At 32.6% G+C, this 16,603-nt stretch overlaps 2 protein-coding genes across 2 annotated transcripts; one reads left to right on the top strand and one right to left on the bottom strand.

Annotated features, from left to right (window-relative positions):
* Window positions 1-210: 210 nt before the first annotated feature.
* LOC131596430 (clathrin interactor EPSIN 1-like) lies at window positions 211-6,445 on the top strand. Its single transcript, XM_058869077.1, has 11 exons — window positions 211-414; window positions 548-599; window positions 1,356-1,435; window positions 1,555-1,633; window positions 1,770-1,853; window positions 1,968-2,113; window positions 2,224-2,478; window positions 3,203-3,342; window positions 3,569-3,762; window positions 4,548-4,920; window positions 5,969-6,445. The coding sequence occupies exons 1-11, from the start codon at window positions 374-376 to the stop codon at window positions 6,190-6,192; spliced, it is 1,668 nt and encodes a 555-aa protein (XP_058725060.1). The 5' UTR covers window positions 211-373; the 3' UTR covers window positions 6,193-6,445.
* An 8,187-nt stretch (window positions 6,446-14,632) lies between these two features.
* Window positions 14,633-16,339, bottom strand: LOC131598545 (uncharacterized). Its single transcript, XM_058871133.1, has 3 exons — window positions 15,667-16,339; window positions 15,350-15,579; window positions 14,633-15,268 (listed from the first exon to the last, which is right to left on the bottom strand). The coding sequence occupies exons 1-3, from the start codon at window positions 16,337-16,339 to the stop codon at window positions 14,633-14,635; spliced, it is 1,539 nt and encodes a 512-aa protein (XP_058727116.1).
* Between the last annotated feature and the right edge of the window lie 264 nt (window positions 16,340-16,603).

Here is a 16,603-nt window from a genome sequence, read left to right as displayed (position 1 = left end):
CATGTACTTTTTCATATGATAGCTCCATTATACCGCGAACTCTCTAGGCGAATTGTGGCTCCTTGGTCGGCCGGTGATCATTTCGTTCTACCTGAAACATATATCGGTATGGTTGGGTAGAATATCGGTGTAAAATTATTTTATATATATTAAAATGCATATTTTAAATAATCTCATTTTTTTTAATTAAAAAAAATGGATGTAGGAGTAATAATATTGTAACCAAACCAGAAAAAGAGAAAGGAAAATAGAGATCTCAAATCGTTGCTACTTCGCAATAGAATCCATCGATTTTTGCTTCAATTAACGCTACGCATCTTCATATCCTTTTCCTTCAGATCAGATCTAAAACCTCTCGTTTCGCAGATCCGCCATGGATTTCATGAAAGTCTTCGATCAAACCGTTCGAGAAATGTATGTTAATCCTTTCGCATTTCAATTTTCACTATCATTTTCGTTTTTCAAATGATCAAATTCGAATTATATTTCAATCTTCGTATTGTTCTTTGTGATTATTTGATTTGATTTTATTGCTTCGTTGAAACAGAAAAAGAGAAGTGAATCTGAAAGTGCTTAAGGTTCCCGAAATCGAACAGAAGGTGAAGATTCTAACCGTTGATATTGTTTGCATATATTTCATTGAAAATCCTGCTATTATTGTTTGCGTTTTAGAAATTCTGATATATTGATTTGAACTTCTGTTGTATCTATTAATTAATTTGTATATTTTTCTCTATAAGGATTTTTGCATTTATCAGAAATCGATTTGAACCAAATGTGTCTGAGAATTGACGGTGGCAGCATATTATCAGTATTTTTTTTTTTTGAATAACTTGTTGATGCCAGTTTTGATTCATACAATACAATCACAAACTTTAGGAATCTATCTGGTAAGGAGAATAGATCAGAAGGAGATGAGTCAAACAGCTAGAGGTAGAGAGAGACCTAGAAAAACTATAAGAGACGTTATTAAAAAAGATCTTGAGATTAACGATTTGGATAGAAGCATGGTCCTGGATAGAACATTATGACGAAAGTTGATCCATGTAGCCGACCTCACTTAGTGAGATAAGACTTGGTTGTTGTTGTTTTATCAGTACTGCTTAAAAAGAGAATTGCACATGTTAATAATGTTTTTGGTTTTATTTTGTTTTACTTGTAAGCAACTCCAACCATTGTGCCTAGGCTCTTCTTCTATTTATTCAGAATTTCAAAATGTTTTGAAGATTTTGTATCACTAATTATATATATGAATGAAAAATAAGAATGTGGATTCATTACCATGCTAGTGACTCACAACATACAATCCATTGATGTTGCTTTGTTGGTTTTTCCCGTCACTTTTTATAATTTAGGTGTTGGATGCAACTGATGATGAACCTTGGGGTCCTCATGGTACTGCTCTGGCAGAGATTGCAACGGCTACCAAAAAATTGTAAATAGCTACCTACTGCTTTTGGTGTTATATTGCTTTTTAACTTTTGAATTTCTTTTGGTTTTCATAGAGAAAGTTTCTGATGTAAGTTAGTTGATTGCTTCTTCTGTACCTTCCAGTACTGAATGTCAGCTGGTTATGAATGTCCTTTGGACAAGATTGAGTGAAACTGGAAAGGATTGGCGATATGTATACAAGGTAACAATATCTAAATATATTTATAATCATGTTACTATTGCTTAAAATTTTAAGGTACAAAGGCGAGGTTTTTTTTTTGTTTGTTGCATTTCCGAAGTTGATACAACAACTCACTTTCCTTTCTATTTGATGCCAGGCATTAGCTGTTATAGAGTATTTGGTATCACATGGATCTGAACGTGCAGTTGATGACATTATAGAGCATACTTTTCAGATCTCTGTAAGTGCCATTCTCCTGTATTTAGCTTGTTTGTCTTGCAGTTCTTAACAGTGCTGATTAGTAAATCATAAGAGCATTTTCTTACATAAACATAATTTATTTTGATTGGTAAAGGCACTTTCTAGTTTTGAATATGTTGAGCCCAGTGGGAAGGATGTGGGACTCAATGTGAGGAAGAAGTCAGAAAACATTGTGTCCCTTTTGAATGATAGAGAAAAAATAAGTCAAATCAGAAATAAAGCTGCTGCAAACCGTGACAAGTATGTCCAATTTGTCAATATTTCAATCCGATAATGATTTGTTAAACTAAGCTACTATTATGTTCTCAGCAAACTATTTTCTTGTTTTTATTTTGGGGTGCTTAATTTAGGTATGTTGGAGTTTCATCTAGTGGAATCACATACAAATCTGGGACAACCTCGTTTAGTAGTGGGAGTTCCCAGAGCAGTAGTAAATATGGAGGTTTCGGTTCAAGAGACAATGATAGGTATAGTGATAGCTACGGAGACAAGGGGCGCTATGATGAAGATAAAGTAGACAACGATTACTCAGGAAAATCACGCCATGGTGTCTCAAGTAACGATCAAGAAAACTCCTTCAAGAAGGGTTCTGCACGGTCTGTCAGGTAGGGTGTGTCTAACTGCTAATATAGTCTGCAAATAATGGTAAATGTATTTTATGCTTGTTCAGTAGTTCCAAACTGTAGTTAGATTGTATTGCGATAAATAATCCTTGGAAAGTTTGAATCTGGAGTACCTAGTAGTAGTAGTAGTAGTAACTACTTATATCTTTCTTTACCTTAGACACTGTTGGGGGAAAAAAAGGCTTGAACTTCGACACTAGTGTTTGTTCTTCATAATGGAAACTTGTTATTTAAAAATGAATTATCTTCTGGAAAACATTTCCTTGAATAATATTAGTTAGCAGGGCACTAATTGTAATTTGCTCTGTTTTATTTTCTTATAGGTTTTATGATTCAATTTTCTTGAGAAGAGAATGTATCTTATTGATCTATTACAATTAAAATGTTGGGAAGTGCCCATAACAAAGATTTCTAACTGATTAAAGTTATATAAAAGCTGAAATAAATTTGTACCTAGTCAAAGGCAGGCAACCCAATACATATTACATGCTCACAGGATAGATATCTCAACAAGCTTTTTTGACTTTTGAAAACATTATGTAAGAATATGGCTAATGGTTGAGAATTGAGATACTTATCTCAACCCATCCTTTTACTTTCTATTGCTTTTGTCTTATGCATGGATAGACACATTTTTCTGCCTCTTCATACTGCAATCATTCTATTCTGTTACCCGTATTCTTATTTCGGAATGTCTTCCTTGCAGTAAAAGTAAGGAGAAGATATCATCAAGAGCTTCAAAGTCATCTGCAAATGCAAGTTCAGTTCCTTCCCAAAGTACAAGTGTAACTGCAAATGATACTGAGGATGACTTTGATGATTTTGATCCAAGAGGAACGTCTACTAGTAAGTAATCTGAACACAGTCTTCAACTTTGTAGTTGTTGATTCAATTCATTGAAGAGAAGCATTAAGTTATTCTTTTTAAGCTGAGTTTAAATTACCAGGATGCTCATTTTACTGTTTTATGTTTGGTGCACCTGCAACTTTCATACACAAACTTTCCCAACTTAATATCAAATTTAGTAATTGACTAGTTTTTATCTTTGAATTTGTATTTTTTTTTTCAACAGAGACTACAGCTGGGAGCTCAAACCAGGTTGATCTCTTTGGACAAGATTTGATTGGTGACCTCATGGATGCTCCAACATCTGTTTCTGTGGAAAAACCAGCAACTAATGATGTGTCAGAGGTTGATCTCTTTGCAGATGCGGCATTTGTATCAGCACCACCACAAATGGACAGAGGAGCTAGTTCTCAACCACAGGTTAGACTTCGTCACCTATAATTTGTGTTGCATTTTTTTCCTCATGTCATCTACCATGTATTCACATGTTTAACGGCATGAATCTCCCCCATTAAGTAGGTCCTATCTCAAAACTTCTAGATTCCACATTCATTGGGGCTCCAATAGCGGGAATGTTGCCGATATTGAATAGGATTGTTAGACTGCATTCTACTCCATTGATGTAAATATCTCTGGTCTATTATTTATGATGAACTATAACTGAACTAAAGTTGAGACTGAAATCCGTCAACTGTAAAAGTTAGCATGCTGGAATTGTATGGAAGGAAGAACCATGAGGTGGAACATGGTACACCATTGGCAGATATTTGGTGTTGCATAAATTTTCACACGTGTGTATTAATTGCTGTGATAAAAACTATTCAGCTTATTAAACTGATCATAATTTATTCATATTAGAGAATAACGAGTTTGGACGTTTGTTTAGGAGACTCCTAGAACTACAAGAGAGAGTGACTAAATAGAGGGTGGTGGGTGGATAGTTAAATAATTAAAGATAAATGGAAAACTATAGCCCAAACCATTAAGAGAGATTTAGAATTAAATGATCTATCATTGGAATTAATTCATGGCAAGATAGTATGCTGTTGTTGGATTCATGTGGTCAAACCCACCACCTAGTGGGGAAAAATTTTGGTCGGTATTTTTTGAAAGAATTGTTGATTTACCTGCTTAACTTCTTTTCTTCACATTTTCATTCAGTGCTTAAATTCCATTTATGTGTATCTTATTGATTGCATGGACAGGAAGAAGTGGATCTCTTTTCTTCACAACCAGCCATTTCTTCAGCTACACCAACAGTTGACTTGTTTTCCATTCCTGCACCGGCTGTGCAGCCTGACAGCAAGTCGGAAAACTCTGTTCCTGTGAATAACAGCACTTTTGATCCCTTCGCTTCTGTTCCACTAAATAATTTTGATGGATCTGATCTTTTTGGCGATTTTACTTCTCAATCTGATACTGTATCTTCACAGCCCTCACCTAATGCTATTACCGATGGTAGTACAAGTGCTAAATCTTTAGCGGTCGTTTCACCTAAAAAAGATGCTTTTCAGGTGAAATCTGGCATTTGGGCTGATTCCCTAAGCCGTGGGTTGATTGATCTCAATATATCTGCTCGTAAGTTTTTATGTTGACTACTTTAACAGCTTTTTCAAAGCATAATATATTCTGTGTTAAGTTACTGCTATATACTCTGTACCTGCATACCTTCACTCACAAACACAAGAAATCATGTACCTGCATGTCTTCACTCACAAACACAAAAAATCATGTTCCTGCTGTCTTCGCTCACAAACACAAAATCATGTACCTGCATGTTTCAAATAATCTGTAATTGCACGGTCCTTTTCATCCATGATTACATCAGTTGGAAATTCCGCTTTTTTTGTGGTCCGCCCCTAGCCATGTAATTGTGGCATTTGGGCTGCCTTCTTTGCATTCTCCGACACCTTTCATTGTGTTGGGTGTGAAGGGTAGATATAATCTTACATTACTTAGAGATATCATCTGTGTAGTGTTAATAATGTTGTTAATAATGTTTGAGTACCTTCAACTTACAAGTCGGTTTTGTAAGGTTGAGTTAGTAATAACCCAAATTTTAATATGCTATTATAGTCTATCCAAAATCTATTACACTGCCTGCCATCAAATTTCTGGCTTTCTGCTATAGCGGCACTTGAATCACACCCTAGATGTCTAGTCATGTGCGTGATGAGTGTGTTAAGATCCCTAAATTGGATGAGAGATGACATGAGCATATTTTATAAATGTGGACAATCTTTACTTTACAAATCAAATTTGTAAGGTTGAGTTAGAAGTTAGAACCAATCTAAAATTCTACGAACATCCAAAGCATAATTTACTTTTTAGGGTCTAGTCTTGTGGGATTCAATCTAGTGTCTCAAAGGTGATTAATGCATCACATTGTAGTATGTGTTATCTTGAAAAATGATGCACAAGTCTCTTGCACAAGATTATGTACGTAAGTTTGGTTGATGGACCAGCTTAAAAACTACTTCGTGTGTTTGTCCACTTCCCTGTTGCTACCCATGTATGTGCACAATCACGAGTCAATGGTTAAATGATGCGCTCATGAAATAAGTGCACTGTACTAGTCTATCAATTATTTTAGCAGCTTCTGTAATTATCTTATATTATTTTGCAGCCAAAAAAGTATCCCTTGTAGATGTTGGAATTGTGGGTGGATTGAATGATGGGGCAGATGAAAGAGAGAAAGGCCCTCCAGCTGCATTTTACATGGGTAGAGCCATGGGTTCAGGATCTGGCCTTGGTATGTATGGTGGCACTCCTTCACAGCCAACAACTGGAGACGACATGTTTTCGAACTTTGGCAGCCAAAATTATCAATTTGGTGGGTTCCAAAAGTAAAATTAACAAGCTGTATACTCCTTTCACTCATTCTTTGTGTGTCGGCATTATCAAGATTGTTGAGCTATTTGGCATGGTGGATTTTGTTAATATGTATTTTTCAAACTATTGTGATTATATTATTATAGATTCATGTTACTGTTGCATCTTAATGTTGATTACAAGTTCCAGTATACTGCAGTGCCCATAGATTTGGTGACACTACTTTAAATTGTAAAATGCATGGTTGCCTTGGCCCTTTTTTGGTTTTTTAGTCTCGTTCATTCGTTAAAGATGTTGAATGAAAAGCCTTCTGGTTGTGCTCTGATAATTACAGCTGCAATTCAAAAGCATTGTTTACCCATAGGATTGTCAGATCAAAAGCTTCTCTCATTCGGAATAGTTGTCTTTGCGTTGGACATAGAAAGAGGGGAGGAAATGGCGGGGGAGAGAAAAGTCAGAGAATTTTGAAGTTGAGGAATAATAGGTTATAGAATAATCCTTTTACTGCAAAACTAAACTAATATGTAATCTATAATCTAATGTGAAATAATATTATTTCAGTTAAAAAGTAATGTTGCTCGATTTGAACACGTTAATTTTAAAAATTAATCAATTCCAACATTCAATAAAGACCCCAAAAGAACACATAAATTGTTAGCAAGTTAAATTCAATTGCTTTTCATTTTAAAAGATCGCAAGTGGCTTATATTCATATCCATTTGGTCTTTCAAAAATATATAGTTTTGTTAATGAGAATATTTCATTGTCTTTGCAACGGCAAGCATTCTTCACCCTTATAGGTATACAAGTGAAATATGTTCATACAACTGCAAACAATTGAGATGGATTAACAAAACTATTTGATAGATATCTTCTTATATATAAATGCAAGGTTGTCATAATGACAACCCTAGCCATGTGTCATCGTGATAACAACTCTTCACAACTTTTAACACATGTCACTCTAATATCAATCATAATTCTATTTTTTTTAAAAACTAATTTTACATTAATAATTATTAATAAAAACTCTAATTATAAAATACAAACTCTAATTATACAAACTCTATATTAAGATAAATAATAATTATTATTATAATATTTATAATAATAATAATAATATAATAATAATATTAAACCACCAGTATTAATAATAATTATATAATATCTAACTAACAATAATATTTAAAATAATAATAATAATATATTCAATCAGCACTATTATATCTTATTATTTTAAATCTCATTTTTTATACAAAAAGTCTTTAATTCTCCAATACTAATAATAATAATAATATAATAAAAATTATAAATATATATTTAATTTTAAATATAAATATCAAATAAGTTTTGTTTAAAAAAAATGTCAAATAAATATGTTATAAATTTTTTATAATTTATATCCCATTTAACATTCTTTAATGTATTAAATCCCACTGCAATGTTAAAAAATTATGCTTTTTTAATTATTCTCTTTTATTTATTTTGTTTAATAATAAAATTATAATTTTTATATAATCATGAATTACTTAGTTTTTCTAAATACTAAATACAAATAAAAAATATAAAAATATTAATAAAATTGATATAATTATATAATATCCAAATATCTAAAAACAAATATTAAAAAATGTATATAACTAATTTATGATAGATAATAAATAAAAAATATAAATACAATAAATATATATATATATATATATATATATATATATTTATATATATAAATACAATATATATACATACATATATATATATATATATATATATATATATATATATATATATATATATATTTAACATTTTAAAAATATAAGTTAAAAATCTCTCTTTTCCATATTTCAGATTTAAATTTAAATAACAATAAAAAGTAACATCGTTATTTTTTTATAAAAATTAAAAATATTATAGTATATTTTTCTTTATATTTTTAAAATTTGATTTTTATAATAATATTTTAAAGTTTCCCATATCATGTTGATTTATTATTAAAAAATTTCTCAAATCGAAAAAAGATATGTTAGAGAATTGAAGTAAATAAAATATTGTGAATAATAGTTATTTTTAAAAATAAACTAAATATTAAGTGATATGATAATTTAAATGTTATATACATTTTATTTTAATACTTTCATGGTATAAAATAAAAATATTTTTCCCAAACTCAAAACTATATGTTAAAGAAGTGCAGTAGATAAAATATTATAAAAATAATAATTTATAAATGGAATTAAAGATAAAATGATATGATAGTTTAAAGTTTATAAGCATTTTATTTTAAATCTTTAGTAATATAAAATAAAAATATTTTTTAACTTTATTATAAAAAAATTCATGTATATTAAATATTTATTCATTTTATTCTTTTTAAAGATTATATATATATATATATATATATATATATATATATATATATATATATATATATATATATATATATATATATATATATATATATATATATATATATATATATATATATATATATATATATATATATATATATATATTAATTTGAAATGTAAAATAGGGGTGTTTTCTCTTTTCTTTTTTTTTTGACTTTTTATATAAATACATATATTTTTAATCCTAATATATTCTCATTTCTAAGATATTATTATTGTTATTATTACATTCATTTGTACGAAATTTATTTTTAAAAAAATAATTTCATTATAAATATGATACTCAATATAATATTATATATATATATATATATATATATATATATATATATATATATATATATATATATATATATATATATATATATATATATATAATTTAATAAATTGAAACTATATTAATACTACCTCCGGTTAGGGGTGGGAATAGGCCAGGCCGGCCTACAGGGGCCTATAGCCTAGCCTACTTAAGGCCAGGCCAGGCCAGACTTATTTGATAAAAAGGTCAGGCTTGGGCTTTTTTAAAAGCCTATTTAATAAAATAGGCCAGGCCTAGGCTATTAAAAAAGCTTATAAAGCCTTGTAGGCCGGCCTATATTATCATATACATATACATATACATATACATATACATATACATATACATATACATATATATATATATACATATATATATATATATATATATATATATATATATATATATATATATATATATTATTAAAATTAGTTCAAATAGGTTGGCCTATATATGCATATATATTAGAAAAAGTGTTAAATAGATTGGTAAATATATGCATATATGTATTAGAAAAATGCTAAACAGATCGGTCTAAATGTTCATATATATGCGACCTATAAGACTTCTTAAGCAATATGAATTAATTGAAAACATTAATAAGAAATAGGCTCTTAAATAGGCTTTCAGGCCAGGCCAGGCTTTTAAAAAGGCCAGGCCAGGCTGAAAAAACGAGCCTATAGTAGGCCGTAGGCCAGACTCAGGCCTTGTAAGTTTATCGTAGGCCAGTCCCAGGCCTTATAAAGCCTAGCCTAGCCTATTCCCACCCCTACCTCCGGTCCTATTTATAAGAAAAGATTCTTTTATTAGATACATTGAATAAATAATGTATCTAGACAGTTTATTGTCCACATATATTATTTATTCAATGTATGTAAAAAGAGAATATTTTCTTATAAATGGGACCAGAGGGAGTAATTATTAGAAATATATGAAAAATATATAACATTCATCTAACAAGATAACAAAAAATATATATTTAAGAATTGAAGTAGCAAAAATATTATAAAAATAATAATTTTAAAATAAAACTATAGATTATCTGATATGACAGTTTAAAGTTTACAAACATTTTATTTTAATATTTTAATAATATAAAATAAAAACATTTTTTAATTTTTATATAATATTTTTTAATTTTTTAATTCTTATATAATCCACTAACCTTATTAATCATCCAAAACTCATATATTATAGCAATAACTATCATATTACTTTGTCTTTCATATTGTAGTTATTTTTGGAAAAGTTATATGGCATTCAATCCATTCATTATAATAATAAATAAATAATTAGAGTAATATTTTCATCTCCCCTAACTTATGATAAACTCCTTCATTTTTTTATAAGTTATCACTATTCTCGGATAAGCTCATTCTTTTATTTCATTCTAACCACACATCAATGTTAAATGTTTTGAGAAAATTTAATCATCTACTACAATATCGGATCAAAGGATTAGCTTCTGAAGTTAACTAATGTTTTTTTCTATTATTATTTAAATTCATTTTACCATTTAGTTTTTCTTTTTCAGTGATTACATTATTATTAAAAAATATAATTATTTATCACGGACTAATATGTACTATATATAATTAATCAATAATCATGTAATTTTATTTTAACGTTCCACTATTATTCCAACTCTGCTATATATTTCTTCATGCTAACATAAGAATTAAACTTTTGAATGTTAGGTTGAGATTATTTTAAGGTCATATCTTCATCTTCATTTTCTTTTATATTTTGTTTTCATTTCATTAAAAAAATCACATTATATCATAATAAAACTTCGGTAATATTCTTTTCATCTTACTCGCACGCTTTTCCCTTTTCAATCTATATTTTACTTATTTTCTTACAATTGATACTTTTTTATATTAAAAATATGATTAACAAATTATTAAGAGCAAATTATACAAACTTACCCGTGCATTGCACGGGCAAACTACTAGTTATATTTAAATTCCAACAAAATTTATTTAGATGAGAGAACAATGCTCTTTCGTCTCTGACAGCTTCCTTCGTTTGATCGGCTTCATCAGATGCCTCCTCCTTCTTCTTCAACTCGCGATGTTTGGGTGCTTTGAGAGAACTTGAAACTTCTTCGACAGTAACTCTCGAAAGATTCTTCGACTCTTCTATTGCTCATATTATATTTTTGAACTTGTCTGTCAAAGATCTCAAAATCTTTTCGACAATTCGAACATTAGTCAATGCTTCTCCATTTCGACTCAACTTGTTTGCCACCGTTTGCACACGCGTTATGTAGTCCGACACTGACTCCGTCTCCTTCATCTTCATTCTTTCTAATTCACCTCAAAGAGTTTGCAATCGAACTTGCTTCACTCTATCTGCTCCTCAGAACGCTCTTTCAAGAGTGTCCCACACTGCTTTCGACGTAGTCGAACCATGATTAAATAAAAAATAATAAAACAAATTTTCTCTTGCCTATATGTATTTGTGTTTTGTAGGTATCAAGTCAAAATATCAGGCGGTTGTAAGTTTTTCTGGTACCTTTTCCCAAAACTTGATTTAAAACACAATTTTCAAAAAAAATAAGGTGCAATCGATTTGCACATTTGACAATTTTTCAGCACTTTTCAAATTTTGAACTAAGTGCAATCGATTGCATAGCACAAAATGCTGAAAAATTGGGCAATTTTCAAGTTTGTGGGCTTGGGCTCTAATTGCATTTTTTATTTTCTTTTAATTTCGAAATTAACCACCAATTAATTCATTTTGGCTCTAAATTTCATTTTTCAAGCTTAATTCTAAATCACCATTGGATCTTTCTTTCTCTCCAAGATTAAATCCAAGCCATCCATTCTCATTCAAAAATTCTATAAATAGAGGTCTAGCCTCATTCATTTCTTAAGCTTTAAAAGCCAAAGAAACTCTTCCAAAATTTCTCCTCACTCTTTCATTTTCCCCAAGTCACCCACACTCAAAGCTCTTTCTTTCTCTTTTTCATAAGAATTGTGAATTCATCACTAGAATTCAAAAATTCTTGAGCTAAGCCTTCATTCACTCTCTTTTTCTTCATCAATTGAATTTAAAGAGAAATTGGAGCCTCTAGGAACACCAAACAAGGTGATAATCAAAAAAAGAAAGTAGAAAAAAGTAGAAGAAGAAAGCAAGTCAAAACAGCCCCAAAATAGGCCAAAAATCACATTCTACGAGGCAGAAACCGGTTTCTCAAAATCAGGGAACTGGTTTCTGCTTCAATTTTTTTCAATTTTTTTTTTGTAAAATCAGGCAGAGAAACCGGTTCCTGTATTTCTGGAAACCGGTTTCTGCTGCGATTTTTGCAGAAACAACATTTTCAAAAGGGAAAAAGTTCATATACACATAATATCAAACACCTAGTGTTCTCTTGATCATTGAGCACGAAAATTCCACTATATTTTTCAGATCTTAACATGAATGGAATCAAAAAATGAAGTGCTCAATAGATCAAAACAACACAAAAAGCAAGTAGATCACATTTTGCAAGAATTAAAATCAACACCTACCACTTAATGATCTTGATGAGCTTGTAGAGGTAGATCTTCAAATTTCTTCAAATCAACATCACAAGAACTTCAAATCACCAAAGAAATCAAACAAAGAATCAAAAATGTTGAAGGCTTAGCTCATGATTTGATGAATTCTAGTGTTGAATTCAACAAATCTTATGAAAAAAGAGATAATGAGCTTTGGTGTGGGTGTGTTGGTGGAGAGAAAAAAAAAGTTGAGAAATGATTTTGGAAGAGTTTATTTGGCTCTCAAAGCTTAAGAAATGAGAGGACGAACACCTCTATTTATAGAATTTTTCAATGCACATGAGTGGTGGTGATTTAATCTTGAAAAGTGAAAAGTAAATCTAATGGTCATGATGTAATCAAAATAAACCATATAGTAAAATTAATGATGAAAAGAATATTCACAAAAAATAAAATGATGTCACATGCTACCAAAATTGAAAATGCACATGAATTAATTTTTTTAGAATTTTCGCACAGGAAACCGGTTTCTGTAGGTAAATTTGCAAAAATCCCTTTTTTAATGGATGCTCTGACTGGGTACCTGCAAAAACACATAGAAGCAAAATATTTTTTTTGTATTTTTGTTAGAAATCAATAATCAAAGCAAATATGCATCAAATACACAGGACAACAAACAAAGTGCTTGGTAATCTCAGAGGGACAAACTTGAAGATAGGATAACCGAGGGAACCGGACCTAGTTTGTGATCTTAATGCATTGATAATGATGAAAATATGAGGGATCTTTGGGGCAAAAATTGGGGTACAACAGCTGCCCTTATTTAAGTGTCTTCTATCTGGAGATAAGAAGGGAACCTTCGATTTGACAGGATAGGAGATACTTAAATATAAGATAAGCCCTATTTTTGGCCCTAAGATGCCATGTGATGCAATGTTCAATGATTATGCAGTATGTGGTAATGAACGATTTCCACAGTGGAGACCAGACATCGCTGGGGAAATAAAATGGTAATGATGTCCACAGTGGGAGTAAGACACTGCAGGGGATGTAAAATAATAAGGCCATGCTGGGGAATCGTCTTAAACGAACGAAGCACCAAGATACTGGACTCTGGGGGAAACCAGAAAGGTCACACCAGGAAATCAGCAACGAACTCCGATGGGGGAAGGGGTAACCAACTCTCAGGGGAATACGACAAGAAGGGCTCATTGGCAATCATCCGGCTAAAATGAGGGTTCCAATGACAAGCATCCGGTCACAGGAGACAAGGTAAATTCACTGGAAAGCATCCGGCCATAGTGAGAAGAAATTCTTTCGGCAAGCATCCGGCCCAAAGAAAAGAGTTCTAATGACAAGCATCTGGTCAGAGAATAATAAAATTTCTGGCAAGCATCTGGCCAATATGAGAGTTCCAATGACAAGCATCTGGTCATAGGAGACAAGGTGAATTCACTGGCAAGCATCTGGCCATAGTGAGAAGAAATTCTTTTGGCAAACATCCATAGTGAGAAGAAATTCTTTTGGCAAACATCCATCTCTTCATCATCAGCTTTTCCTTTTCCTTTCTTGGAAACATCACTAGTTCCATCAACTTTCTTAATATCATCAACGGTCTTAGCGAACACAGGTGCAAACACACGCCCACTCCTAGTCATTCGACTAGCATCAGCAATATTATCTACTTGAGACCAATGCGAAATTGGTATTTCAACACCTTCATCGAGCATTGTAGCTTGGTACTTGTATGGCACAACTCTGTTGGAGCTATACGGAACAGGTCTGGGAAAACTGATGACCAAAGGAGTAGCCTGCGGCTTGCTATAATACGTCACTTCCACGGGTGTTGGTATGTCAAAATGAGGCACAATCACATTAACAGACTGATCTGTAGGGAAATCTTCATCTGCAGAAAGGTATTCATCATCGGACGCATCGAATGATCCTTCGACTATATTGACACTGTCACTGCTAGGAGCAAACCTTCTGACCATAATCTCAATGATCCCATCATCTATCAATCTCTAAATATCACTTCTCACAATCTCGCAACCTCGATGATCCGAGTTACAAACTGAGCATTTAACATAGTTGTGCACACGTTGCCCTTCAATGAAATGGAACTCGGCATGTAAGTTCACCAGATTGGCATTCGTTTCATTAACATTTCTGATCGGAATTTCCATTGGTGCACCAAATACAACATTTACATTCACTTTAGGGTTACCACTTGGTCTCACAATCTGAACCAGGTTCTCATCCATTACTCTCTAGAGATCATTTTTAATCAACTCACAACCTCTGATATCAATGCTACACACATCACAGCCATTATGATCATGGGAAAAGTATTCCACCTTGCACAAGGCAGCATGCATTCTCACAAGATTCCCATTGACTAAATTCACATCATAAATCCTGACTTCCCCATCAATCATATTCACAGCATTCCCATGATTGGGTAAAGGATTTCCTTGCACATTCGGGCTCATGTCCTTGAAGGATAACAAACCGGATTTGACCATTTTCTGAACTTCAGACTTCAAAGGGAAACAGTTCTCAAGATTATGCCCTGGTGCTTCTTGATGATACACACATGTATGATCGGCTTTGTAGTACCATGGCAACGGATTAGGGACAGCTGGAGGTGCCCTTGGTTGAACTGGATGCTTCTTGACCAAAGCAGGATACAACTCAGTATAAGTCATAGGAATTGGATCAAACGGTTCTCTTCTTGGAGCCTGCCCTTGATGATCAACCTTGTTATAGGGAATAGTTGTCAGAGCAGTAGCAACAACTAGAGTTATAGCAGCAACTTGCTGAGGACGGGAATAGCGCTTGCTTGGATTCCTGGACCTTCCTAAAGCATTCACTTCTTCTTTCTTCTTAGTAAATCCAAATGATGGCTTCTTGGACCCACTGGACCCTTCATCTTTAGTCAATCGCCCTTCTCAGACGGCTTCCTCTAATCGGACTCCCATACTAACCATCTCAACAAAGTTGTTAGGCGCACTGACCACCATCTTTCCATAGTAAAACGGACCTAAAGTCTTCTGAAAGACCTTAGTCAATTCTTGCTCACTCAGTGGAGGTACAACTTGGGCCGCAAGCTCGCACCACCTCTGAGCATATTCTTTAAATGATTCCTTATCTTTCTGCGTCATTGCCCTTAGCTGATCACGATCGGGCGCCATGTACATGTTATAATCATAGTGTTCTACAAACGCATTTCCCAAATCATTAAAAGTATGAATTTCAGTGCTTTTCAGACTCATGTACCATTTGAGTGCTACGCCAGTCAGACTATCTTGGAAGAAATGAATAAGCAGGCGCTGATCATCTGTGTGAGTGGACATTTTCCTCAAGTACATCAGCAAATGATCACGAGGACAGGAATTGCCCTTGTATTTCTTAAATTCTGGAATTTTGAACTTGGCAGGTACCTTGACATTTGGGACCAAACAGAGGTCATTCACATTGTCACCGAATAATTCCTTCCCCTTAAGAGCTTTCAACTCTTTCTGCATTTTATCAAATTGTTCCTGAAATCCATCCACTCTATCATAGAAATCCACACTTTCACTTGGAGGAGGAGGAAAAGGAATCTCAGGGTCTCTGTTGAAAACAGGAGTAGCATTCATCACAGGAGGTGTAGAAACAGCAACAGGCTGAGCCAAATAAACTACTTGTGCAGCCAGAGTGTAACCATCAGGTACGAAGTTTTTAGGCATTCCCCACAGATATCCTTGAGGCATGCGGTATTGGGCGGCAGAAACCACAGGAACAGCAGTAACGGGAATGTCTTGAATCTCATAAATGATAGTAGCTTGAAATGAGTGAGGAGGAGGTGGAGGAGGTAGCGGCTGATTCTGAGCAGCCACCAACTGCTCAACCAAAGCGGTGAAGTTGGCCATGTCAGCCTTCAAAGAAACAACTTCTTCACGCAGATATCTGTTCTCTTGTTCGAGGTGATCCATCCTTCTCTTGGAGTTGGCTCGAGTATTGTATCGGTGCAACAACTTGAAGTCTGAATGAAGCAGAGGCAAGGGTAAGACACATGAGGTTGATGTGAAAATGCAAATGAGTGTTATGATGCATGATATGCAATGCATATGCTCCTCTTTATTAAAAGAAACGGCAAAAATATCTTGGTGAATGCAGATTGTAGTTTATTGTCGTTTATGCAATGAATAAATAATTTATCATATGTATATTTTTTTAAGTTATATTTAAATAATTAT

Source organism: Vicia villosa, linkage group LG4, assembly GCF_029867415.1.
Source record: "Vicia villosa cultivar HV-30 ecotype Madison, WI linkage group LG4, Vvil1.0, whole genome shotgun sequence".
In the NCBI taxonomy this organism is placed as follows: Eukaryota; Viridiplantae; Streptophyta; class Magnoliopsida; order Fabales; family Fabaceae; genus Vicia; species Vicia villosa.
This window is presented reverse-complemented; position numbering and strand designations above follow the sequence as displayed.